Here is a 27,648-nt window from a genome sequence, read left to right on the forward strand (position 1 = left end):
AGAATCCCAGGGACGGTGGAGCCTCGTGGGCTGCCGTCTATGGGGTCGCACAGAGTCAGACATGACTGAAGCGACTTAGCAGCAGCAGCATACTTTTTTGAGAGCCTCATAAGAAACATACTTAATTGTAAGGTAGAGTGGAATTTTTAAATATGTGAGACAGTAAGAGATAAGAATCATGGTAAGAATCTTAAGGTTAATTGAATAAAATGCAAAATAAATAGAACTCTTCTCTCTGCTCATTAATAATGTCATTTTTTTAATCAATGTTTGCTACTTCTGTCTCTGTTTTGATATATATTTGATGTTTAAATTGACCTAAAATTAGACTAACCAGTTAAATAAGCTTCTATAATTTTCAAGGAAAAGATTGTTGGCAAGATAAGAATTACAGATGCTAATTTACTGATAAACTTTGCTTAGACCTTATGTTTACTCAGAATACTTTCAGACCATACGTTTACTCAGAATACTTTGAAGAGTTTAAAAACTAGTTTGCAAGATTAAAATGATATTTCTTATTTCAGACTGTATTCAGTAACTTCTTGGAATACTTTGGTATATTCAAATATTTAAGTGTTAATCCTGTTGTACACTGCCTGCTAGACAGGGTCACAATTAGATAGCTGGAATATAGGATGCAAGGTATACTCAGTTTTATTGCTGAACTTTAAAAATTCAATTTGTATTACTTTTAAGTTCTGTTGACTTTTTCAAAAATTTTCTTAATCATTTTTACTTCACGTGAGCCTGTTACACTTGGAATTTTTACCGTTTTAGATTCAGAGCTACTCCAGGTGGCGCTAGTGATAAAGAACCCTGCCAGTGCAGGGGGCATAAGAGATGTGGGTTCGATACCTGGGTCAGGAAGATCCCCTGGAGTAGCAAATGGCAACCCACTCCAGTGTTCTTGCCTGGGGAATCCCATGGACAAGAGGACCCAGGAGGGCTACAGTCCACAGGGTCACAAAGAGTTGGACGTGACTGAAGCAACTTAGCACTCGTGCACACACATACCTGGTTCTATTATTAATCAAATGGCCTGATTTTCACCAACTTACTTGACCTCTGTGTACCAAGTCATCAAGAATTGTTAAATGTAGGCCTTGGATCAGGTCTGTAGTTTTTCTTCAGCACTTTTTTCCTTAAATAAAATTTTAAGTTAGGAATCCAGGTAAATTGTATTAACTTAGAGTTTATCCATGAGATAAGACTTCTCCTGAAAAAAAAAAAAACTGGAGCTCAAGTGGCTGGCTGTCTTACACTGGACCTACCTTCCTATTATTTTTCCTATTTTAGTTGCATAGCATATAGAAAATTCAGTTTCAATGCAGGTATAAAAGGTAACAGATTTTTCTTAGCAACTTTGAAGTCTCAGTAAACTCTTCAATTAAAGAGAGATGGCAGAAGAAGCTTTATTCTGAACTCTACCCAAAAATGAGTTCATCCAGCAAGACAAGTTAGAGCATTGACAGTCTGTAAAAATTTGATATACAGTATGTTTAGGGTGTTAAAAATATGTAAAATAAATTTTAATCAAATGTTTTTATGTCTTAAGTGACAGAGCTACAGCTCAGGCCTGTTTGATGCAAGAGCCCTTTCATCATATTGTATAATTTTTTAAAATAAAAAAAATATTTATAGTCTAGCCACATTTGTTTATGGCTATTGCTCAATGTTTCATGACTCAAAATACTCAAGTTCAATCTTCTAAATACATTTGTGCCAATTTTGTGACTAACTATTATTATTTCTTTTCTCCAGGGAAATGAGGCAAGTTATCCTTTGGAAATGTGCTCACACTGTAAGTGAAATATTCTTATCAAGAATTTCTTTTATTTTCACATCTTTGTATATGTACGTATATAAATCGTAAACCTCTGTGTATTTGTATGGCAAAGTTGGTTCTTAGCCATTTTAAATGGTTAATGAATTTGACTTAGAGTCTTTCTGGGTTACCAGAATAGTGAAAGATATTTTTTTTATAGATCTCTTTACTATTAGTGTCTGCACTGTGTTGTAATTACAAATTGACCCTCAAATTTCAGTGGCTTAACCCAATAGAAGTTTTCAGATTAAAAAAGCTTCAAGTAAACAATTTATTTAGCCTGTGGCTATGTAAAATCAATGCTTATTGGAGGCACAACTCTGGTAGACTAAGCAGCTATTGCATAAGACCTTTCTGGGGAGAATGAGGAGTATAAGAAGTGTGAGTGGGCTGGTTATTTCTGACTATACTGGAGAATATAAAGAACATGGTGGTCTTACAAATTCTTGATTCAAGGATCAGAGGACCAGGGAGCTTAAATAAAAATCACAAGGTCTCTTGCGTGGAAGTACGATGATTAGGGAAGAAGGGAGATCATGGGAATTGGAATGGGGACCCTTGGTAAATTTAGATACAATCCTGAGGTTCCAGAATTCCCAAACTCTTCTGAACCTTCCTTGCCTTTTCTGCCATCCCTGTGTGATGAAGTTGGTCATGCCTTGTTTGGAGTCAACTTACTTTGCAATGAGGTTTGTCTTATTAAAACTATTTTCCCATTGTTCATCATTTCTTCAGTCTCCTTTCTTTTCTCAGAACAGTTGTCAGTCCATGGGGTTGCAAAGACTTGGACACGACTGAGCGACTGACACTTCTTTTCACTTTTCCTTATCATCAGCACCTTTGCTTTCTTTTGCTTTCTGGTTAAATGCTCTTACATCACCTCTTTTCTTGACTGACTTCATTGTCTTTCAGATCTCAGCATAAATGTCCCCTCTTTGGAGATATTTTCTCTTTTTCTACTCTCTTCAGTCTCTCTAACAAGGATAGTACCCTGTTTATTTTCTTTATAGCAGTTACCATAAGCTTAAATTACTTGTTTATTAATACATTGTACTCCATTTTATTTTCTATTTTGTAACTTCTACAATTAAAAAAAATTTTTTGTGGTGACACTCTGACCAATTACCCATAATTTGGCCATCTCTACTGCTATTTACATTTTATTTCACTGTTTGCTCCCCAGCTTTCCCTTATGAAGTTCTTACATAACTTTGATCATACATAGCTGTATATTTCTCTCTTAAACATGAAGGTAAAATGTTGTATCCAGTGTATTGTTAGAATAGACCAAAACCACAACTAATCATGACTGTCTAGACCAGAGGTTGGTAAACTACTACTTACCAACAGTTCTGTTGATAAAGTTTTATTGGAACACTGCCATGCCCATTCGTTCACATATTGTCTATGGCTATTTTTGTCTGACCTGTGAAATGTGGTCAAGGTAGAGTAACTTAACAGACTAGTGCTCCAAGTGTTACCTCGATCTATAATTCTTGTCCATGCCATAGTTAATATGTCAGTTATATAGTTTCTTTAGAAATCTGTTCAAAATTGTACCTTGCCACTTCCTGTTCAGCTTGAGCCTATGGTGTAGTCATTCCTCCTGTTGCTAGTGGGCTAAGAATGGGTTATAGAAGCCTGTAATTAATTAGGATTCAGGCTGCAAATAGAGTTGGGGGTGGCTGTGGGGAGTACGACTCTGAAAGGTATGAGGGAGGTTAGTTTTTGTTTCTTGATCAGGGAGCAGAGGTTGTCCTAAGGGGACAGGACATCCTGGGTTCTAACCTTCTGCTCTCTCTGTAAATCTGGGACTGAGGGTCATTTACCTGATTGCGGAGAAAAACGTACCAGGGCAAAACGCAAGATGGTGTTCCCTTTAGTGTATCCAAGATGTTGAAAGCCAAGTTTTTTTTAAAATAGTATTTGAAATAGATTTCATACACTGTTAAAGTTGTTTCTTTCAGTTTTATCCTCAGAACTAAGTCTTCTTTCTTCTGACTTCATCTGTGCTCTGAGGAGGCTTGAACCTTGTCACTAAAGATCTGTACTTGTCAATGATTGTTCAACTAGATGAGTCTGTCTGAATTCTTCTGTCATCCAGTAAAAATGTAGTCTTCCTCGAACTTCCTAGTTGGTTCACTAGAATATAATATATTTTATACATGATTTGGATGAATTTGAATTTATCCACATTAAAACCACAACTTTTCCCCCACCCACACACTGTAGTAAGTCTTTTTTTGCTCATTTTCAAAACTTTATTAATGAGAGAGCTTAGTGTTATTTGTAAACAGCTCTTACCATGTATAGTGTTAACACCAATCCTTGAGACACTTGACTTTACACTCTTCCCTGTTCAGCTTGTGCCTTTTTTTCCCTTTTAAGACCTAGCTCAGGTCTGTGTTCTCTGGGAGACCTTCCGTAGTCCTCTCACGTCATCAGTAGTTACTGTCTCTTTTGCTCTTTTAGTATTTAAATTGTACTGCAAAAGGTAGTAAGATTCTAAATTATATACTGTAAAGTACTGTTTATAATCTTGTGTGTGACACAAGATAAGTACCCACAGAGTGCTTACAGTCTAGCAACTAGGAGAAAGAGAAATGCATTTTTTTCCCCGGTGGAAATAAACCATTATGAGCAATAAAAGCAAAGGCTCCAAGAGGGGAAATTACCATTGATGAAGAAAATTAAGAAAAGCTTCATGGAAAGGGTAATGTTTGAAATTGTTTTTTGAAATATGCATAAGATTTGAATGCTGATTAATTCTTATATCTGTCTGGTCATTTGCCTCTTTCAGTCTGTAAATTCCATCCAGATCTTTGACATTTTATCTAACCCCATGCATTATTCTTTCTAGCACCCTACTTTTAATCAGTGACTTAATGCTAATGCGTTAAGAAATGCTTAAGAAAACTTGAGGCCATTTCAAAGTGTTAACCTCATTACCTCCTCACTCCATCACCCCGCTGCCTGCCACACACAGACACTTTCCCATTCTCTTAGTCAGACTTAATAGCTCTTTGCTTTCAGTGTCAAAGTTTGGGTTATCTCCCTTATTCAAGGCCAGCCTCTGCACTTGTGCTTTTGGTCTCATTCCCCTCACCTCTCGGACCTTATTTTTTTAGTTTTCTTTCCATTTTTACCTATGTCTGCAGCTTCATTTTTCATCAGTTTACGTAGTCAGCTCCCCTTTGATCCTGTTCCTGCATGTATCTCCCAGTTTTTCTCCCTTCTCTGTCATATTTGAGCTTTGCAAGAGTATATACAGTGATATCCATTTCCTTATTTCTGTTAATTCCTTTGCCTGCTCAGATCTGGCTTTCATCTCCTACTTTTATTGAAACTGTTACTATTAAGGTCAGCTTCATTTTATTGACACAGTGCCCCATTGCTAAATCCGATGGAGTAAAAAAAACCTGTAAAATCATTTGTGGTATTTGGGGAAATTTGAACACTGATTATTTACTGTCAGGGAAGTAATTAGTAATAATTACTGTTTTAGTTAGAAGAATATTTTAGAGATAGATGGTAAATACTGAACAGACATGGACATGGTACTACTATGTCTGGGATTTGCTCTAAAATACTTGAAGTGGATTTTAAGTAAGATTTTTAATGTGTTAATGATTGAAACTGGGTGATGGGTATGTGGGATTCATTATGAGTCTCTCAATCTTTATATTTGTCTAAAGTTCCCTTTATATGTATTTTTTTAATAAGTGAAAAAAAGTGGAAAATAACTGAGTAATATCAAGGAGAAATTATCATTTAAGTATAGATAAGTATGGCCTGCAACACAACTAGCTTTAATAATAATAAGAGGTGGTTAAGCTCATTTTCACCACTGAAAGAATTGAGGTGTTAACAATAGAAGCGGAAGTGTGATGCCTGGCAAAGAGCAGATGCTGAATAAGTATCTGTTGACTGAATAAGCTAGTAGGAGCTCAGTGCTGGGTTGTATAGACAGCTAGTTGGATAATTTTAAAGACTGTATCTTTCGAAAAACCCAGTAGTTACCAGTCACTCCATTTGTTTTCATAAATAATGACGAATACTTACATGGCATTTAACACATACCAGGCACTGATCTAAGCACATCACATAGATTTATTTTGTAACCTTCACAATAGTCTCATGAAAGAAGTGTTGTTACTTTTCTCATTGTATAGATGAAAAAACAGAGACATCAGTAATTGACCTAAGATCAGGCAGCAGCAGGTAAAGTAACAAAGCTGTGATTTATATCAAGCAGTCATGTTCCAGAGTTGTATCTTTAATCAATACTGTACAGCCTCTCTTATAGTAACTCTTATCAGATTAATGTTGTTTGTCTACATGAATGATTTTATGGAAAAATAGGACTTGTCTAAGATATATTTAGGTATTCTGATTTTGTGTGTCTCTTAATGTCTCTTAATTCAGTATTTGATTTTTGTTGAATTAAATTATTCTTGGCCATTGTGACTTTGTTCTTTCTGTTGGCTAACCTGTCTGGAGAAGGAAATGTATACTCTGTTGGGGTGATTTGGTCAAAGACTGTGGTTGTAACTTGGCATGATAACTTGGAAAAATGGCTGAGTACAAGATACTAGATTAGATAGTTTAGCAGAGGGCTAGATTGGAGCACAGGTGGAAGTGAGTGGAAAGTCAGATTCAACTAATTTTTTTTACTGTTGATAAAACCAGTATAACTCTGAATAATTTTAATAAAATTGGTAAATGTAAGGCCTGTTTTGTAGACTGAATGCAGTTGAAAGACTAAAAAAGTCTTTTATCTGAAGAGATTTCTCAGTTTTCTTTTGTTAGACGGTGACCCAAGAGGAGCTTGGCAGGCTCTGAAGGAACATTTCCCTTTGCATAATGAACTATCTGTAGAAACCTTGAAGACACCTTTAGCCACTAGGACACTGCTCTCGTTTTAAGTCAACAGTCTCATATTTAAGTGGTTTTGTTTCTGGTTTGAATATTTCTGCTCACAGTCAGATTGTCTCAGGGAGGTTTACATGTTCATATTCTTTACTTAGCCTTGGATGTTTCTTTGTTTTGAAAACAAAACTTTTTCACAGAAAAAGTTAATCTAAAGTTAATTTGATTTCCTCTTTCACTTCTGCATTCCTTTATGTTTCCTTTCTTATATGGACTAGTCTAACTCACTATAATTTTTCAGTGTTGTGTATTCTATATCTTCTTTTTTTTTCTTTTTATTGTTTTTTTTGTTTTTTAATTTTTTTGTTTTTTTTTCTTATTTTATTTAGTGTTGTGTATTCTAAAGAGTAATATCTGGTTTACTCCCAAATCATTCATCAAGACTCCATCAACCATGATTATCAGTTGCTTAGCGATCCTGAATTCTACTATATTTCACTTAGTCCACTGAGAATTGCTTACATTCTCTTTCCTTTAGTACAGTTTTATTGCTGAGTAATAAAGTATAGTGCACGAATTTTGAACACCTAGGCTTGAATTTGCTACCTTGTTTTGTAGGTACAGTACCTTAAAAAAAAAGAAAATCCCTGGATGATCTGCTATATTCTAAATATTTCGGATTTTTATGTGAATAGTCTTAAGAAGAATGAAGTGCTACCTCTGTCTTCTTTATCTGTACTGTCAGATTTTGGCATCGTGGTAGCACTTGCACATTTTTAGTTTTTGCAGGGAAAGTCGATGGCATGTAGTAATTTGAGAGTCTACCACAAATTTGAATCGTTTTGTAGCTGGTATGTAGAAGACAGTTGCATCAGCTGGTGAGAAAACCTATCTAGGCATTTAGCAAAACTGTAAATTCTTGGATCTTTCTCAGAATATTAGAGCAAAAGATATGGAAAAATATGCAAGGAACTTGGGGAACAATACAGAATGTAATAGCATCTGCCTAAAAGACATCTCAAAAGATGTAGTAGATAAAACAGAAGCAAAAATAACCAGTGCATTAGTAGGAGAAAATTTTCTTCATCTGGAAAATCATATCTTCTGATTGGAAAAGCATTCTCATAGTTGGGAAGTTTAGATTAAAAGAGGTCTATATTTGGTGTTAACCTCTTTTGTAATTTTAGAAGTCCAAAAGCAAAAAAGAAAACCCTAGAAGCTGCTCGACAGGGAAAAGTTTGGCCTCAAAAAAATGAGAGTCTGCTGGCACTGGAATTCTTAGCAGCAGCAATAGGTATTAGAAAACAATAGGGCAGTTAATTCAAAGTTCTGAGTTCCTAAATCCAGAATTTGATATCAATCAAATGATTACTCAGGTGAGAGATCAAATTAAAGACATTTCCAGAAATTTAAGGACTTGGCAAAATTTACCTTTCATGAGTTCTTAAATATGCACCCAGGAAAGTGAAATAGAAGTTAGAGAAAAAAGGAAGAAACAAGATCCAAGAAACTAAATCTCTAAGACACCAGTGAAAATCCCAGGATAACAGCTCTGCCAGGGGGCCTGGAAAGCAGGTGGTTCAAATTAGAGCAAGAAGCCAGAACTGTCTGTGGAAGACATCATCAAGAAAAAAGTAAAAGCCATTACATAAATTGTATGCTGGAATTTCTTAGTGTTAACATAAAAAGCAAGTCAATAAGAAAAAAAAAAGCAGAGACTGTGGTTGCAGTATGCAGTATTACATTTTTGGTAATAAACCAGATTGAGCTCTGGAGCAGCCACAAATAAGTCTTTTGACTCATTGGTCCTGAAAGTAAAAGAAGACTTTTGAATATGCTTGATTTTGTGAAAATACTGTATTTTGGCGGGAGTTGGTGGTGGGGAGTGATACAGTGCTAAAGAAAAGGACAGCTAGCATATTCAAGCACAACATATCATAGAAATAGATAAAAGGAAAGCTTGGAGAATGTGGTGTAATGAATTAGGGTTGGATTTGATTTACAAAACAATGGAAATCATTGAGAGCCACATCTTTTGAATAAGGTATGTTACTGACATACACAGTATACTTAGGTTAAAAGAAAAAAGAATATGACTTTTAAAAAATTAATTATTTTTAATTGGAGGATAATTACCTTATAGTGTTGTGTTGGTTTCTGCCATACATCAACATGAAACAGCCATAGGTATATATATGTCTTCTTCCCTCTTGAACCTCCCTCCTAAGAGTATGACTTATAAGCCAAGTTATTGATAACTTAGAAAACTTGAAGATGTGTTATCTGACCTTATAATATATGCTTTTTCGTTAACTTATTGCATATTTTTATTTGAACCACAGTGTAAATAAACAAAAGGAGGAAAAACAATAGCAATACAAACACCTTCAGCAGGAAAACCAGTTGGAGAACATCTTAGAAATATGTTTTTTGGTTTTTATCTACCTGCAGTGTGGAAATACTGTCATTATTCCCTTTTCTCCACACTTGGCCCAAGAGTTTGACAGGTTGAGTTGAGGAACAGCAATATTTAGTATCTCTTAGCCCAATATTCCGTGTTAACTCTTCTGGTGGAACTAACAAGGAAAAGAAATTATAAAGTATTTCAAGAAATCCCTTTATCCAGCTTTTACCATCAAGCTTTTCAGATTAAGCAGTTTTACTTAACTCTCTGGGTCTTTTTTTCTCATCTGGAATTTTTCATTTCCAAGGTTTCTTCCAGCTTTTTGCATTACATGGCTTTTCTATGACAGATTTTCTTCTGAAACTCAGTAAGCTCTGAAAATTCTAAGAATGTTTTTTTGGATTAAGTGTGTAGCTTCTTTTGTGACATCTTTGGATAGTATTCATTTGCCTTGTGAATTTTGATGTGGTGGATCATTTTTGACTGTGTCCTTATGTAAAGTAGAAGTTAGTGTTACATAGTGTTCACATTTTGAAGGAGCGTTCTAGAAGAAAGAAAGGAAACAGTTTCCAGTATTAGTAATGAAAAGGCCGAAGTCACTTACAGTCCCTATACATGTTAAGAGAATAACAAGGCAACTTTATAAACAGTCTTATTCCAGTAAGTTCTACACCTTGGATGAAAAAGACAAATTCCTTGAAAAACAAATACAGGCAGACCTCTTTTTATTGTATTTCACTTTAGCATGCTTGCAATATTGCATACGTTTTCATTATTATTGTTATATTTGTTATGGGGATTGTGATCAGTGATCTTTGATGTTTCTATTATGACCTGCCAAAGGCTCAGATAATAGCACTTCTTAGCAATAAACTATTTGTAGGTTTTTTTTTTACATAATGCTATTGCATACTTAATAGAATACAGAATAGAGTAAACATATTGATAACTTTTATATATGCATTGCAAAACCAAAAAATCATGTGACTTGCTCTTTTTGCAATAGTCTAGAACCAAATCTGTGATATCTTGAAGATATACCTGTTCCTAAAACTGACCCAAAAGGGAATAGAAAATCTTAATAGCATTATATCTATTAATGAAATTGAATTTTTTCTCACAAGGAAATCTCCAGGGCCAAGATGGCTTTACTGGTAAATTCTAGCAAACATTTAATGGGCGGGGGAAGGGGGGAGCGAAAGTCATAATCTAGAATCCTTCAGAAAATAGAAGCTAGCATTACACCAATAGCAATACCAAAGATGAAGCACAAGCTGGAATCAAGATTGCCAGGAGAAATATCAATAACCTCAGATATGCAGATGACACCACCCTTATGGCAGCAAGTGAAGAACTGAAGAGCCTCTTGATGAAAGTGAAAGTGGAGAGTGAAAAAGTTGGCTTAAAGTTCAACATTCAGAAAACTAAGATCATGGCATCCAGTCCCATCACTTCATGGCAGATAGATGGGAAAACAGTGGAAACAGTGACTGACTTTATTTTTGGGGGCTCCAGAATCACTTCAGATGGTGATTGTAGCCATGAAATTAAAAGACGCTTTACTCCTTGGAAGGAAAGTTATGACCAACCTAGATAGCATATTCAAAAGCAGAGACATTACTTTGCCAACAAAGGTCTGTCTGTTCAAGGATATGGTTTTTCCATTGGTCATGTATGGATGTGAGAGTTGGACTATAAAGAAAGCTGAGCGCCACAGAATTGATGGCTTTGAACTGTGGTGTTGGAGAAGACTCTTGAGAGTCCCTTGGACTGCAAGGAGATCCAACCAGTCCATCCTAAAGGAGATCAGTCCTGGGTGTTCATTGGAAGGACTGATGCTAAAGCTGAAACTCCAGTACGTTGGCCACCTGATGCGAAGAGCTGCCTCATTTGAAAAAAGACCCTGATGTTGGGAAAGATTGAAGGCAAGAGAAGAAGAGGATGACAGAAGTTGAGATGCTTAGATGGCATCACCGACTCAATGGACATGAGTTTGGGTAAACTCTGGGAGTTGGTGATGGACAGGGAGGCCTGGCGTGCTGTGGTTCAAGGGGTCACAAAGAGTCAGACACCACTGAGCAACTGAACTGAACTGAATACCAAAGATGCTATAGAAAACTATAGACCTGTATTCACCATGAACATAGATGCAAAAATTCTTAAACATTTTGAAGTCACATAAATGTGTAAAAAGGACAGTAAAGCATGATCAAGTGGAGTTTATCCCAGGAGTATGATTTTAACTTAAGAAAATCAATGTGATTCACTATATTGACATAATAAGAGGAAAAAAATCTCAGTAGGTGTAGCAGAGTATTTGTTTGAAGAGTTCAGTACCCATTAATGGTAAATACTTTCGGTAAATTAAGAGCAAAAAGGAATTTTCTCAACCTGATAAAGGGCACCTACAAAAAAAACCCTACAGCTAACGTCATACTTATTTAATGATAAAAGATTGAATGCTTTCCATGTAAGATTGGGGGAAAAAAGCAGATTTTCACTCTAATTGTAGACAAACTTGTACTAGAAGTTCTAGCCAGTACATTAAGTCCAGAAGAAGAAATAAAATATGTAAGTGAAAGTCGCTCAGTCATTTTGGACTCTTTATGACCCTATGGGCTATACAGTGCATAGAATTCTCCAGGCCAGAATGCTGTAGTGGCTAGCCTTTCCTTTCTCCAGGGGATCTTTCCAACCCAAGGGTCAAGCCTCGGTCTTATGCATTGCAGGCAGATTCTTTACCAGCAGAGCCACAAGGGAAACCCGAAATAAAATGTATTCAGATTGAAAAGGCAGGAGTAAAATTGTCTTTATTCTAGGATGACATGGTTGTGTTTGTAGTAAATCCTGTTACCAGAAATAAGAAGTGAGTTTAGCAAGATTGTAGGCTACAAGGACAGTATACAAAAACCAGTGGAATTTCTATATAATAGCAGTGAGCAATTGAAAAAAATGAAATTAATAAGAATACTATTTATAGTAGAATAAAAACATTGGGATATGCAAGTATAAATTTAATCAACTAGATGTTAAGATCTGTACATTGAACTATGAAACATCACTGAGAGGAAACTTACAAAGACCTAAATAAATGGAAGGAGGTACCATATTCCTAGATTGGAAGACTTTGATACTCTCAAGGTATTGGTTTGACTCAGATTGATCTGTAGAGTTAAGACAATCTCAATCAAATTTTCAGCAGGGTTTTAATAAAAACTACCAAATAATTATTAATTCTATATAGAAAAATCACAGGTCTTAGAAGAGCCAGCACAGTTTTGGAAAGGGACAAGAAAGTGTGAGGACAGTGTCCCCTGATTTAGAGACTTACTATGAAACATAAAACTATGGTGTTGACATAAGATAGATAAGCAAATCTAGAGGGTATAAACCCCTGTATGTTTTTATTCACTTGATTTTTTAAAACATTTTTTAATTGGATAGTTTACATGTAACATTTTGTGAATTTAAGGTACAATTTGTTGATTTGTATAGTTAATTGGTTTTTGACAAAAACATTGAAGATACCATTGTAAGGGGAGCCTTTTAAACAAATAGCTGGAATGAAAGTTTACCCTTAACTTATATACAGAAAACATTTAGTCATAAATTTAAACCATAAAAGCTACAACTATGGAACTTCCAGAAGAAAACATCAGCCAAAATCTTATTATAGGCAGAGATTTTTAGTTGATCTGCGAAATGTGAATCATTAAAGAAAAAAATGGGTCTCATCAAAATTGAAAGTTTTTACTCTTTAAAGGCAGTTTACAAGCGGCATATAAAGCTGCCTTTTTAAAAAGTAAAAGAAGATACTTGAAATACCTCTACCTGACAAAGGACTTGTACCATCAGTCTAAAAAGAGAATCACACAACTTTTAAAAGACAACCAGACAGTGAAGAATCCTCCTGCGATGCAGGAGACCCGGGTTCAGTCCCTGGGTTGGGAAGATCCCCTGGAAAAGGGAATGGCTACCCACTCCAGTATTCTTGCCTGGAGCATTCCATGGATGGAGGCCTGGGAGGCTCATGGGGTTGCAGAGTCAGACATGACTGAGCAACTAACATTTTCCCTTTCACATTTAAAGAGATAAAGGATTTGAAGTCACGTAACAAATGAAGATATATGAGTTGCTAATAATCACATGAAAAAAGATCCTCAAGATGATTAATCCTCAGAGAAACGCAGGTTAAAACTATAATCACATACTGCTGCCATCCACCAGAATGGCTCAGCTTAAAAAGACTCAAAATACTATGATCTGGCAAGGAGGTAGAGAGAGCCCTTGGAATTCTCAGGTAGTGCTGATGGGAGTGTCAAATGGCACACCCACTTTGGAAAACTTCTTAACAGTTTCTAAAAGTCAGACATGTGCTTACCCTATGATCCAGCAATTCCAGGAAAACATTTGTTTACACAAAGATTAAGTATATTCTTAGAAGCTTTATTCCTAATAGTTTCAGATAGGAAATAATAGGAATGTCTATTAAAGATGAACACTTAAACTGATTGGGAAGTATTCATACAATGGAATATATATACTACTCTGCCGTAAAAAAGAAGAAACTACTGACATATGAACCAACCTGATTAATGTCAGAAACTTGATGAGAAAAAGAAGACGTCAAAAACTTAATGAGAAAAAGAAGAGTACATACGTCTGATTACATTTACATGAAATTCTAGACAGAATTTAGTTACAGAAAGCAAATCAGTGGTTGCCTGGAGTTGTGGTGGGGAGCTAAGTGGGGTGTGTTTGTGATTGATTGAAAGGGACCCAAGGAAACATTTGGAAGATAGACATGTGCTTTTTGTCTCGATTGCAGCACTACTTCCATAGGTGTATCAGTTCAGTTCAGTTCAGTCGCTCATTCGTGTCCGAATCTTTGCGACCCCATGAATTGCAGCATGCCAGGCCTCCCTCTCCATCACCAACTCCCGGAGTTCACCCAGACTCACGTCCATCGAGTCGGTGATGCCATCCAGCCATCTCATCCTCTGTCGTCCCCTTCTCCTCCTGCCCTCAATCCCTCCCAGCATCAGGGTCTTTTCCGGTGAGTCAACTCTTCACATGAGGTGGCCAGAGTATTAGAGTTTCAGCCTCAGCATCATTCCTTCCAATGAGCACCCAGGACTGGTCTCCTTTAGGATGGACTGGTTGGATCTCCTTGCAGTCCAAGGGACTCTCAAGAGTCTTCTCCAACACCACAGTTCAAAAGCATCAATTCTTTGGCGCTCAGCATTCTTCACAGTGCAAATCTCACATCCTTACATGACCACTGGAAAAACCATAGCCTTGACTAGACGGACCTTTGTTGGCAAAGTAATGTCACTGCTTTTGAATATGCTATCTAGGTTGGTCATAACTTTGCTTCCAAGGAGTAAGCGTCTTAATTTCATGGTTGGAATCACCATCTGCAGTGATTCCCAGAGTTGGTTTAAAATTTCTTTTTAGCATTTTATTTACAACTTGATAATCCTTTTGTTGGTGCTGATGTCTTGTTTTTGTATATTTGATAATTAATATTTTAAAGTCGGCTTTCCTCATAGCTCAGTCGGTAAAGAATCTGCCTGCAATGCAGGGAACCCAGGTTTGAAAGTATGTAATAATTTAATCTAGAAACATCAAAAGCACCTATTTCATGTTGCTTTAGAAAATTGTGATATACCCCCTAAAATCTAAATATTTTAAAAGTGGTTGAAAGTTTTTCACTTGTAAGAAAAAGACACAGTACAAATGTCCATATTTCGTAATACACCTTTTTGATTCTCTTTCAGTATTAATAGGGAGTTTTCTTTGTTTTGTTTCATTGTCAAACTGTTCTGTGCAGAACATAAATATTAGACTGTTAGTCTATAGAGAAGGTCATTATAAAATTAGGTGTGTATTTTGAAGCTGCTTCAGTTCAGTTCATTACAGTCGCTCAGTTGTATCCGACTCTTTGTGACCTGGTGGACTGCAGCACACCAGGCTTCCCTGTCCATCACCAATTCCCAGAGCTTACTCAAACTCATGTCCATTGAGTCAGTGATGCCATCTAACCATCTCATCCTCTGTTGTCCCCTTCTCTTCCCACCTTCAGTCTTTCTCAGCATCAGGGTCTTTTCAAATAAGTCAGTACCTAGCATCAGGTAGCCAAAATATCGGAGTTGCACCTTCATCATCAGTCCTTCCAATGAATTTTCAGGACTGATTTCCTTTAGGATGGACTGGTTGAATCTCCTTGCAGTCCAAGGGACTCTGAAGAGTCTTTTCCAACACAACAGTTCGAAAACATCAATTCTTCAATGCTCAGCTTTCTTTATAGTCCATGGAGCTGCTTATGAAGGTTTTTATCTGTAATGTTCTCTTCTGCGCCCCCTGGTGGTTTTGATTTCTTATTTGGGATAACATTGGAAATACAGTCATTACTCTTGTAGACTGAATTTTACAGAAGACTTTAAAACTTTTAAACTAGTCTTTATGTTGAAAACCTACCCAATAGCTTCTATTGACAATACTGTAAGGCTTTAATCATATGGTAGTCTTTTTTTGACAGTTAACAACCTAGTTAATAACGAGGGAACAAATTATTAAGCAATACCACAGAAATAAAATTTTACAAACAAGACCTACCTAAGATGGTGCTAAATTTAGATCAGAGTTTGAGGAGAAAATAGGATATTTGAATAGTCTCGAGTACTCCTCCCACTATTTTTCGATGCAAAGGGAAAAATAGTAGATTTATAGTGGAGAAATCTGACAGAAACCCCTCTGGCCACCCTTGACAATGATGAAGTCAGAAGGGCACATTATTTCTACTGTATTCTTGCCCCAAATGCATTCTAATCATGAAAAAAAAAACCCAGCAATTCATGCTGGAGGACATTTTACAAAATACTGGATCAAAAGTTTCAAAGTTATGAAAGACAAGATAAAAATTGAGTTGTCACAAATTGGAGGAGACTTAAGGAAAAATTACCAAGAAGTTGCAAAAATAATAGAAGTCTCAGTTATCACACACCCAGCTGCTTCTGATGTTAACATTTCACAGACTTGAAATGCAATTATTGTTATCAAAATCGAGAAATTAATCATTGTTACAACATTGTAAGCTCTATATTTTAGTGGGAAAAAAAGGGGACTTTGAAAAATTTTTTCTTTTCCAAGATTCTGTTCAGGATACCACGTCACATTTGGTTGTTTCTTTGAAAATAACTATTATTGTTCGAAGGATTTGATAGACTTGCTTTGTTTTTAAGTCATTAACAAACCAATAGGTAATAAATTATTTATAAAGTGGCTGTTAGAATTTTTTGAAGGACTAGTTTTTTGTTCATTACTATTATACAAATTTTGAGAATTGGCTAAAATTTGAGGAAAGTTTGTTTTTCTACCATTCTGCTTATTTCTTTTCCTTTACATTCTGAGAAACCTCAAAACCAGCTAACAGTGAAGTAGCAGCTTAGTGTGTGCGTGCGCGCGTGCCTGTGTGTGTGTGTGTTTAGTAATAACAGTGCTTGAAGGCCTACATCTCTTTGCTACTGTTGGGAATCTCTTATATTATTCTTTCTAAATGAGAAAAAAAAATATATATATAATAAATTGTTGGTATTTCTTTATCTGAGACAATGATGAATAGATAAGCAACCTTCTATGTATTAATATTATATATTCTTTAGTGTTATTATGTCCAATTAGAAATACTCATTTAAACTTAGAGTAGCATCATGAGATCTCTGAAAGCAACTTCTTAATTATTTTATGTGTTAATACTAAAAAGATTCTTGAAATAACTTCTTTAAATAAGTAACCATCTAGATTGCACATTTATTCCTGAGTATATTCAAGGGTGCATTGATCTGGGTAAGGTCTCAATAATTTAATTTGGTTCCTTTCTGTGTTAACATTCCATAGTAGTAGCTGTATTTTAGAAACTCAGACTAAAAGATCTGTTTTTAATATCTAAATTTTTAGAGGCATACATATTTATGATTATAAGATTATCTGTTATAATACTTTGTATAGTATAGTTTAAATTAAATATGTAGGAACTTTGAACTACTAGAAAAGATAGTTCCTCCCAGAGGTATCCTTACAAAAAGTGGAAAAATAGCATGAGTCTCAACTTGGCAAAACATGAAAAACAGTATCTCTGAGTCACAAGATGAGTCAAAAGGGTGAGGTTTGTTTGCTTTTCCTTGTTCATCTGTTTTAAAGGGAGTGTGATTCCAAGTAGCTGAAAAAAATCTTCGATGAAAGATGGTGCCAAAAGTTGGAATTCTTTATATTTAGAAGTACATATCTGAAACATTCAGTGGTATTGCCAGGATGGATTTGATCTGTGCCTAACTGTTAGGAGATTGGTAATAACTGTAAATGAAAAGTAACCTTTAAAAATATTTAACTTTTATTAATTTTTTTCTTAAAATTTAATTAAAAATTTAAAAGTGCTGGGTTTTATTTGTTCATACTTGCGAAGAATGATCTTTAGACGAATATTCAAGAAGCTGGCAGCATTGGAGGGAGACTTTGAATATTGAACTGTATTCAAACCTTGTTCAGATTTTGAACCATGAACTGTTAGAAATAAACTAAATTAAAATTTGAAAAGAGAAATGAAAATCAGAGTGCCTGGTGTACATAGCAGAGATTGATTTAGTCCACCTGATATGAACCACCTGACTTTCATGATCAGCTTAGCATTGTCAATCCTGTAATATCTTGGTACTCAGCATACAGTTGGTTGTATGTTATGGCGGGTGCAGACAAGCAAAGAGGTAACGAAAAAAATTTCATGATATATTTTCTTTGTTATAAGAAGTTAGTCCATAGTATGTTCAACTCTAAATTGAAAATTAAACTATTGGATAACTGCTGAATTTTTTCTTGTAGTTATCATACAATCATTTGGTAAATCGTGCTGCTCCTTTTTGTTTGTTTTTAGTTGATGCAGATGAAATTAAAAGGCTAGGAAAGAGATTTAAGAAGCTCGATTTGGACAATTCTGGTTCTTTGAGTGTGGAAGAGTTCATGTCTCTACCTGAGTTACAACAGAATCCCTTAGTACAGCGAGTAATAGATATATTCGACACAGATGGGAATGGAGAAGTAGACTTTAAAGGTAAGAAAGTACTTTTAGTTAAACTGCAAGTTAGATAATCTATGAATAGTCTTACATTTCTATGTACAAAAATGTCTGGAAAGTTGATTTTTTCTTGAATGTCCTTGAGTACTGGTTTTCTTATAATAGTAGATTGTTAAAACTTAAAAGTCTGTGATATATGAACTTTAATAAACTAATAAGACCTTGTACTTTTTGGGACATAAATGATCGAAGTGTTCTTTTAGGTAATCTAAAAAATGGGATTTAGTATTTCTTTTGTTGTTAGAAAATTTTAGAGAAACTTAAAATATTAGAAGCCACATTTTTAAAAAACTGTTTTTTAAAAGAATGAGACTTTAACAATAAGTCAGCAATAAAAAAAAAAGCTGAAGTCAGAAGGATATGCGTATTATCATAGAAGGGATTAATTTAGTTAATCTAGATTTTACAAAGACAGTAGTGCTTTTGCTAATGTCAGCCATTTGATTCTACACTTTAAATAAACCTTTCATTTCATCAGGAAGTCAACAGTTTTTGTTATTTTCATTTGAAGAAGTGAATTGTCCAAGTGAAGGGGGTCTAAACTGGTTGTGATTTAGTGTTCAGCAGCAGTGAAGAAAAATGACCATTTGTTACGAAACTTCAAACAGTTTATGTAAATGATTATGAATTTTGGAACGAGAAACCTCCCAATTTTTTCTGCTAAACGATTTAAATATTTTTTAAGCCCTCTTATATAGTCATATTCTAAGAATATAGAGTTAAATAGCTTAAAGAATATGTTTTTTGAGTGTTATTCTCTGTAGCAACTAATTAATAATAATAATAATAAATAAATCAACTTGTTGAAGTTGATTTGATGTGAGAGAGTTCCAGGTTCAAATTATATGTAGAAACTTGTTTGTTGAAGGTTCAAATTTGTCTCTTTCAGTTGTAAATGCCACTGGTAATATTTTCTTTTGGAACAGGAAAATATTCTATTATGAGCATGTAGGGTTTGTGTCCATGAGCGTGTGTATATTGTTCTTCTTGGTAAAAAATTGAAACTTCTGATTTGTAAATGTTTTTTATTCTTATTCAGAGTTCATTGAGGGAGTCTCTCAGTTCAGTGTCAAAGGAGATAAGGAACAGAAGTTGAGGTGTAAGTATTTTTCTTCACTGAGTTCATTCTTCCTCTTAGACCATTACCCCATACTACATTATAACCTCCTTTTAAAATATTCTAAAAAGGAATCTTTTATTCTAGATCCTTAGTAGACATAACAGAAATTTTACATTCTGGAGAAAATCCTTTTTGGACATTTGCAATTTGTATTTTTTAATGATGTGCCATTGTTGCTTATAAGTTAGGTGTACAATACACAAAATTGATTCACAGTTTTTAAGGATTATATTCCATTTGTGGTTAAGTAATATAAAATATTGGCATGAAAGTGAGAAGAAATGCTTTAATATGCTTAGCTTCACTTCGTTTACACTTGTATTCAGAATTATTTAGCCAGAAGTTTACTATTTTGGTTTATGTAGGCTTGCCTCTCTTTCAGGGAACATCTGGTATCTTTTTAAAATATTCGGCTCTTAACTGGAGAGACATTATGTTCAATAACAGTCCTCTGAGGCACAAGCTATATGCTAACTTCCTTTGCAAATGAATTCTTGATATAAATGAGAATAGTATTAATAGTAGTAACAGTTGCTGTCTTTGACTGTGTATTATCTCACTCAGTACTGTAAAGCAGCAGTCCCCAACCTTTTCAGCACCAGGAACCAGTTTTGTCAAAGACAATTCTTCTATGGACTGGGGGTAGGGAGTGGTCTGGGATGATGCAGTTGCATTACATTTATTGGGCACTTTATTATTATTACATCAGCTCTACCTCAGATCATCAGGCATTAGATCCTGGAGGCTGGGGACCCCTGCTGTAAAGAACCTGGGAGGTTAGAACTGTTATTAGCCCCAATTTTATATGTGCAGAAACCGAAGCTTAGGAAAGAGTAAATGACTTAAACTCTAGGCTATATTAATTGTCCCAGGCAGTCTTAACTCCATAGACCATATACTTGCAACCACAACCACCTGCTGCTGCTGCTTAATCACTTCAGTCGTGTCCTACTCTGTGTGACCCCATAGACGGCAGGCCACCAGGCTCCCCCGTCCCTGGGATTCTCCAGGCAAGAACACTGGAGTGGGTTGCCATTTCCTTCTCCAATGCGTGAAAGTGAAGTCGCTCAGTCGTGTCCGACTCTTATCAACCCCATGGAGTGCAGCCTACCAGGCTCCTCCGTCCATGGGATTTTCCAGGCAAGAGTACTGGAGTGGGGTGCCGTTGCCTTCTCCCAGTTTCACCTAAAAGCAACATCTCTATGTAGGAAGGAGCTGTCCTCATAGTAGAATTCTAAATGCTGGGCAACTTACTATCTTCTCTTTCTCTGACAGTGTTCGTGATTACCATGCAATTGCCATTGATTTTTCCTTACTCTTTTTTAGTTGCTTTCCGTATCTATGACATGGATAAAGACGGCTATATTTCCAATGGGGAACTCTTCCAGGTGCTAAAGATGATGGTGGGGAACAATCTGAAAGATACACAGTTACAGCAAATTGTAGACAAAACCATAATAAATGCAGATAAGGATGGGGATGGAAGAATATCCTTTGAAGAATTCTGTGCTGTAAGTACAAAAAAGCTAGTTCTTCATTAGTTACGTTTCATAAAAACATTTTTAATATCACTTAGTAGAGAATTCCTTATAGTTATATTTTGCCCTAGAAATTTGTTTGATTTTGCCCAATAGCCCCAGGTGTTCTTTGTTGTAACTGTTACTAATTACTAATTATTCTCAAGAACTAATACTCTCAGTGATTGTCTGATAAAATGCCACAACAATGGTATTAGTCACTTTTACTTATTATTGGTAGCCTCCCAAGTGAACAGCTAGGTTATTTGAAAATACTTCTGTAGGAAATAAGAGTTCATGAATTTCAGCTAGGAATTCAGAGGCTTGGTCACAAGTATGACAGAAATGGAGTCCCTATCTGTCAAACTCAACAGCGAGGCAGTGTAAAGAGGTGATTTGTTTTCCCCTCTCCTGTTTTTCTAAGCTACTATGGGTAGCTTTTGTGATCTGGGGCAAGGGCTCCACAGAGGCATAGCCTGCAGTTGTGAGAAGTCCTGGAGGACTTGCTGTTGGTGGGAACTGGGGCACTGGCTCAGCTTCCTGTTTATTGCTTCTCTTCTGTGGCTGCTGCCCCTAAAACAGAGATAGTAACTTTCTGATGTGTCATAAGCAGTTTTAACGGTAAATTGAAGATGCTGGACAATCCAAAGGAAATGCAAAGAAAATAAAACGTTGTGAAAATTTTCAGTCATCACTGGATGCTTCTATAGAAGGTTTTCTTCCTCTTCGTTTTTTACTTAGAGGACACCAGCGAAAACAGATTAGCTTGTCATATGTTACATAAGGACTTAAGTAGCTACTTTGGCTTTTAAGTAGAAGTTCACATTATACTTCAAGGATCTTTTTTCATCTCAAGGGAATGAGATCTTTGCATTTTGTTTCAAAAAAGTAGGGTGGTGCTCTAGTTAAAGAACAGGCTAGTTCTCCTTGGAAGAGAGTTAGAGAGGCTGAACTCCTGGGATGGGAACCAGTGCCGGGGGTGCTGCTGCAGGTGCGTCCTCTCCCTCTGCCACGCCTCCTCCACTGTTGCCAGACGACTCCCGTGGGCAGGCATCGGAGTGTGCGTGACATGAGACTAGCCTGGTAATGGCATCATAGATAGCAGCCAGTTTTCAAAAGTAGGGAAAAAAGAAAAAAATTCCAAGACTTGAGGGAACAAAACAAAAATGAGGAACTTGGCTGGAGTGACGTGAAGGGATGTGTATAAGTGAAGACTATTTGCATTTAGTAAATATAAACTGTAACTTAAAATTACATGTAAATCACTTTACTAGTGGAAGGAAATACATCCCCTAGGTATAAAAATTATGCTTTGTACGCTGAAGGCTTAAGCTGAGCTTTGAGTTTATTTTTCAGCCTTTGTGATAAATTGCCCTTACTTGTATTTTTGGAGGGCATAGTTCAGGAATGAATGAAAATGTTTGTATATTAAGCCAACTTTTGGTAACATTTATCAGGCTCATATCTTGGGCTTTATTGAGTTCTCTTTATTCTGTTTTCTTAAGCTGTAACAGAGAGAAGAGAGAGTTATCTCAAAAGATCACACACTACGTATCTGTTCTAATATTTTCAGAACACTTAACTGTACGCAAATCTTATAAATGATCAGTGACAGGATTAACGTTGATGGATTGAACGCATGTATTTACTTTTGTATCCTTTGAAAACTTCACTGAAATTAAATGGGTTAAAAAGAAAAGGTTATAAACCCACAAGGACCAGAGAATAGCGGAGAGGATGGTCACTCAGTTTGGTAATTTATAAAGTTGAGTGGCTAGCAGACAGGAGTGAAAATTCTAAGCTGTCAACTAGGAAAGCGGAGAAGCAGCTTGGTTTATAATGTGGAACTCCTGAAAGGCTCAGAAAGTGGGGACATGACTGAAAGTGGGTGTGAAGGGGGGCTAACAGGAGAATGGCTTAAGTCTGTCTAAGAAGCACGTGGAACACAAGATCTCCTTCCTGACTCTCTTCAGTCTCTCCTGCATTGTAGTGGAGATTGGCAAGAGTGAAATAGGGCTCGGGGTGTGTGTGTGTGTGTGTGTGGCGGGGGGCAGGGGGTGGAATTAAGTGAAGAACAGCGTATTTGCATTTTGACACCTCCAGCCTTCTTCTCTTACTTGATTCCCTGGCAGCTACACTTGTACCCTCTAGGCAAGAGGTGGGAAAGCCCTGTTTGGGAAAGCTGACCTTTAGACATGGTGTTTACCCAGTTGTTCAAAGCGCAGCGCACAGTCAACAGCCCTGCCCTGTGCACAGAGGCTCTGGGGCGGCACTTTCCACATGAGGAGAGAGCCTAGGATCACCAGACATTCAAGGAAAACCTCTGATACAGATTACAGAGATGAACTCAAACCTGAAAAAGAAGCATGCTGAAGCAGGCTATGCAAGGGCAATAAACACTTTCAAAGTAGAACAGAAATCTGTCATTATTACCCTCAGGGATATAATGTATTAGATCTTTGAAACAAAAATTAGACAATGTATAAAAGAGCTCTAGGAAATTTAAATGTTGGGATTCATCTTAGGAGGTCTAACATCCAAATGTTAGATCCCAGAAAGAAATTGGAGGGAAAGAAATCATCAAAAATGAATCAGAAAATTATCTCAGAATCAAAAGTAATGAGTTTCCTTGACTGAAAGGAAACTGGGTACCAAGTACCCAGCATAGTATATAAAAATAATCTGGGCCTTGGTACATTGTCATGAAATTTTAAAACAAAAAGATGGTTTACAGGCTTCCAAAGAGCTAAGGTAGAGGCATAGGGGAAGGGCTTCATACAGAGTCAAGAATCGTAATGGTGACAAATTTCTCACTTAGCAACTTGGAAAATAGAAGACAAAACAAGAATTCTCAGTAAACTCAAACTGGATGATAGAATCAGACGTTTTCAGGTTTGCAAGTCCTCCTCCCTTTTTGGGAAAGTACTAGAAAATGTGCTCCCACTATGAAAAGGTTATAAATCAAAAAAAGAAGTCAGTGTGAGATATAGGAAGCTCAGAGGGTCAGGCGGGAGAGAAAGCCATCTCTAGGAGGATCCATGGATGCCAAACCTGGATGGGAGTAAGTCCAAAAACTCTGGGAGTGATTTGAAAATAATAAAATTGATAGCTTGATACAATACATCTGAGTGCCTTTAGAGCAAAGTTTAGTGTTGAATTAATGATAAATGCATAGAACACCCAGTGAAGAAAAAGATCAGTTATTAACTGTAGCAAAGCAAATATGCAGGGAAGCAAAAGTAATCATAGTACACAGTTCTCTTCTGCTGTAAGTAGTATTTTATGTAGTCATAAATAAAAGGCTGAATTTCTGTCTAATAAAAAAAAATGCAGCTCTTTGAAGCATGGGAGAGGTGGGAAGTGTGTGGGGTAGGAGATGATGTAGGATAGGAGATGAAGGAAAGAGGTGTGTGTGTGTGGAAGTGAAAGCTGCATCTCCTGTGATGGGAAGTTGATGGATAATATCTAAAACTTGAAATCTAAGAAGAAGCAATGTAGGAATGTTATTTGGAGTCTTCTAGGCAAATACTGAACATCAGCTGAAAATTCTAAATGATTGCTGCTAAGTAAAAAATGAAATTTGAGGACAGGATAGCAAATGGCTGTTTTCATTGACAGCTAGTTGTAGAACTAGCTGGCTGTTTAAGCTTTATTTTTCAAATAAAAATTAAAAAGTTCAAAAATAGTAGCAGATGCAACTACGTACAACATGGATGAATCTCACAAACATAATGTTGAGTGAAACAAGACAGACATGAAAGATTTCATTTGTAAAGTGTGTAAAAACAGATCACACTAATCCGTGGTGTTAAGTCGTAGTGACTAGTTCTGTGTAGGTGTGGCTTGGGAGGAGGGAGGTAGTGGTGGGAGGGGGGTCGCAGAAGAGCCGTGGTGATGCCCTGGGTGCTGGTTACTTGGGTCATCACTCTGAAAATTGACCAAGCTGTTAACCTTTATGGTTTGCTTATTTTATGTAGGTTTTGCGTAATAAAAGTTATCCCCAAATAATGCTACAGGTAATCTCACTTCGACATTGCCATGTTTCACAGAGGTGTCTGTAACAACTCTACATGTAGTTGACCCCATGGAAGAGCAATGTGCAGAAAATTTTATTCATTACTTTTTGATACATTCTAGAATAGAGTGACAGTGAAGCCCGTATTTGATTTTTGATAGTTTTTATAGTAACACCTAGTTAACATTTGATACTAAATTACTGAAGTCTATGTCAAAATGCAAAGGAAAGAGTGGGCCAAATCCTACCGGTAGCCTATTTTTTATATTTTTGAGCTAAAAAAGTTTTTTTACACTTGAAAGTGTTGTTTAAAAAAAAAAAAAAGGAAGAAGGAAATTTAATAGAAACTATACATGGCCTACAAAGCTTAAAATACTTCCTGCCTAGTCCTTTACGGAAAAATATGCCATCTCTTGTGTTAGAGCGCAAGAAAATGCTTGTTATCCTGGGAGCAAGAAGCCCTGAAAATTCTAACAAAAGGCAGTGCAAGTTTTAAAAAAAGAAGAGCAGCTTCTGGAAATGGCTAAAGTAGTGTGCTTTTTTAAACTGCAGTTTCGGTAGGGTGGTTAGACTGGTGCAACGGAGTCCCTCAAACCTGGTCAAGTGTGGTCTGTTCTGTCTGTTTCAGGTTGTAGGCGGCCTAGATATCCACAAAAAGATGGTGGTAGACGTGTGACTCTTGTGTAAAGAGTACCACCCAACACTTTTGCTTTCTTCTCCATCTCTGAAGATCTGCTCAAGACGTCCAGCAATGCTCTCTGTGTATTTAAATGGAAGTATTTTTCTCTGTGAAGCCACATTTTCCAACATGAGCCTCATGAAGCCCAACTAAGTGTTATTGAACTCTTATTCTCTCAATAACTCAGTGTAGCACTTTAAAGCTGAAGGACAGCAGCATGAAAAGAGCATATCAATGTGGCGAAGAAAGGGAAGGGGTTGGCTTTTTAATTTATTTTTCTTCATCTTTTATAACAAGAAAGTATCTATATATACATATGTAAATATTTATATATAGATATATGTAGCTTTCTATATGTGTAGTAGGTTGGCTTTAATTTAATATACTTGATTCAGAAACAAAAATGATAAAGAGTACAAAAGTGCCAAGCAGAACATTCAACATCCTTACTTTTATTTCACACAGTTTTATATATAGATCGAAGATTGTACAGTTTGAGCCGGGTGTTAGGCCAGCTGTTTTCCTTTGCCTGCTCTTTCTCCTTTGAGAGATTGACAAAGCATTTGTTAACATCTTATTATTTACCTTGATTACATTTTTGTAACAAAGGAGTTTGTAACTTAATTTATACCTATGATATATTTCCAGGGACTGTGTCTCATTGCTGAGCAGCTTTGATGATGTCTCTGCTTGAGGAGAAAGTAGAGTCAAGCGCTGCTGCCATGAGCTCATTCTTGTGTTCATGCAGTCACTGCACAGAGCTTACGCCTCCTGCTGTTACTTCATCACTAGGAGCCATTGCGTCCATTAGGTGTCCCTGAGTCAGTGTCAGTTCGTCGTGATTTTTATTCGTAAAGGACAGAAGCTATGTGAGGCAATCCTGATTTGATCTCAGACATGACTTAATGAAGAGTTCCGGAAATAATCATGTAATAGCTCAGGATATCCGTTTATGTTTCATTACATGGATGGTAAATTGTCATTAAACTTACCTTTAAACCATAAATTTTCCCTTCTCTGTTTCAGAAGACTTGCAGCTAATCTAAAAACCAGTGATGGTTAATGTGCATGTGTGTATCTATACACCCACATATACTTACATATGACTTACCTGGGAGAAACCTTATTAAACTGTTTGCCACAGAAGAGCAAAATTATATCCAAATTTATACCTCTTAAATTTCTTTACCACAAGGCATAGAGAGTGCATGATGGTGTTCTTCCTTTGCCCGAAGATGTCTCGGGTAACTTAATACTTTGTGTGATTTAAAAGTAGTGTACCACGCTCCGCCAATTGATGTTATTATCCCTTCCCTTTTCTGCAAAGGTACTATTGGCTGGAAGAAAACATTCTGGTTAGCTTTGTAGGACTGTAGTCTTTCCCTATAATAGATTTTGTAGAAAATTGGTTTTATACTCTGAGTGGGGAAGGGCAGGTTGAATCAAGGTTGAAAGCATCTTAATTTTGGGCACGCCCGCCTGCCACCGCTGTTCCTTCAACTGAGTGCTGCACGCCATGGGCTCTGTCTGTGAGAGAAATCCCGGTGCTTGGTGTCCTTGCATGACATGGAGTTTTGCATGTAGATCAATTTAAAATGTACCTCTTGTTTACATAATTTGCATAATTTTAAAACATAATGTTGCCAAACTTTGGAAATGTTAACGTTCAAACTGAAAATCTCCACCTGTAACTTTCTCCCTCTGGATGAGTGCGTGGCTCACAACCCCAGCCAGTGGCTTGATCTGTTCCAGTGTCAACCGCCATGTGCTCTGCTTCAAGAGGGGAGCTCGTCTTTTGTGAATTTTTTGTACATAAGTATTTGTTACAGATATTTTAGCAAATGCTTTCTATTTCTCTTGCTTGTGCATATCTTGGCTGGCGTTACAGAAAAAATAGTGCAAACATTATTTCCTTACTGGGGAATGAGGGTTTTTTCTTTTTTTTTTTTAGTGTGTGTGGGTGGGTGGGGCGGGGGGATGGTTTATGTTGAATGTTTAGTTTTTCTTCTGCATGAAACATCATGTTGTGGGATCTTTAGGAAACTTCATACTGTATGAATAAGGAAATAAAATATTTGAAACTTGA

General features: G+C 36.4%; 1 protein-coding gene across 1 annotated transcript; it reads left to right on the forward strand.

The window, feature by feature from the left end:
• Positions 1 to 954: 954 nt before the first annotated feature.
• PPP3R1 (protein phosphatase 3, regulatory subunit B, alpha) lies at positions 955 to 27,648 on the forward strand. The gene is made up of 5 exons (XM_010845330.1): positions 955 to 1,804; positions 18,031 to 18,207; positions 19,271 to 19,330; positions 20,678 to 20,862; positions 25,512 to 27,648. Exons 1-5 carry the CDS (start codon positions 1,792 to 1,794, stop codon positions 25,557 to 25,559), a joined length of 483 nt encoding a protein of 160 aa, XP_010843632.1. The 5' UTR covers positions 955 to 1,791; the 3' UTR covers positions 25,560 to 27,648.

The sequence above is a fragment of the Bison bison genome, unplaced genomic scaffold (genome assembly GCF_000754665.1).
Source record: "Bison bison bison isolate TAMUID 2011002044 unplaced genomic scaffold, Bison_UMD1.0 scf7180017864215, whole genome shotgun sequence".
Lineage (NCBI taxonomy): Eukaryota > Metazoa > Chordata > Mammalia > Artiodactyla > Bovidae > Bison > Bison bison.

Bases quoted from the DNA above. Each gene is read 5' to 3' on its own strand.
- PPP3R1 (XM_010845330.1), top strand. The intron at 19,331-20,677 runs GTAAGTATTTTT...ACTCTTTTTTAG, and splicing joins TAAGGAACAGAAGTTGAGGT to TTGCTTTCCGTATCTATGAC. The intron at 20,863-25,511 runs GTAAGTACAAAA...TGTCTGTTTCAG, and splicing joins CCTTTGAAGAATTCTGTGCT to GTTGTAGGCGGCCTAGATAT.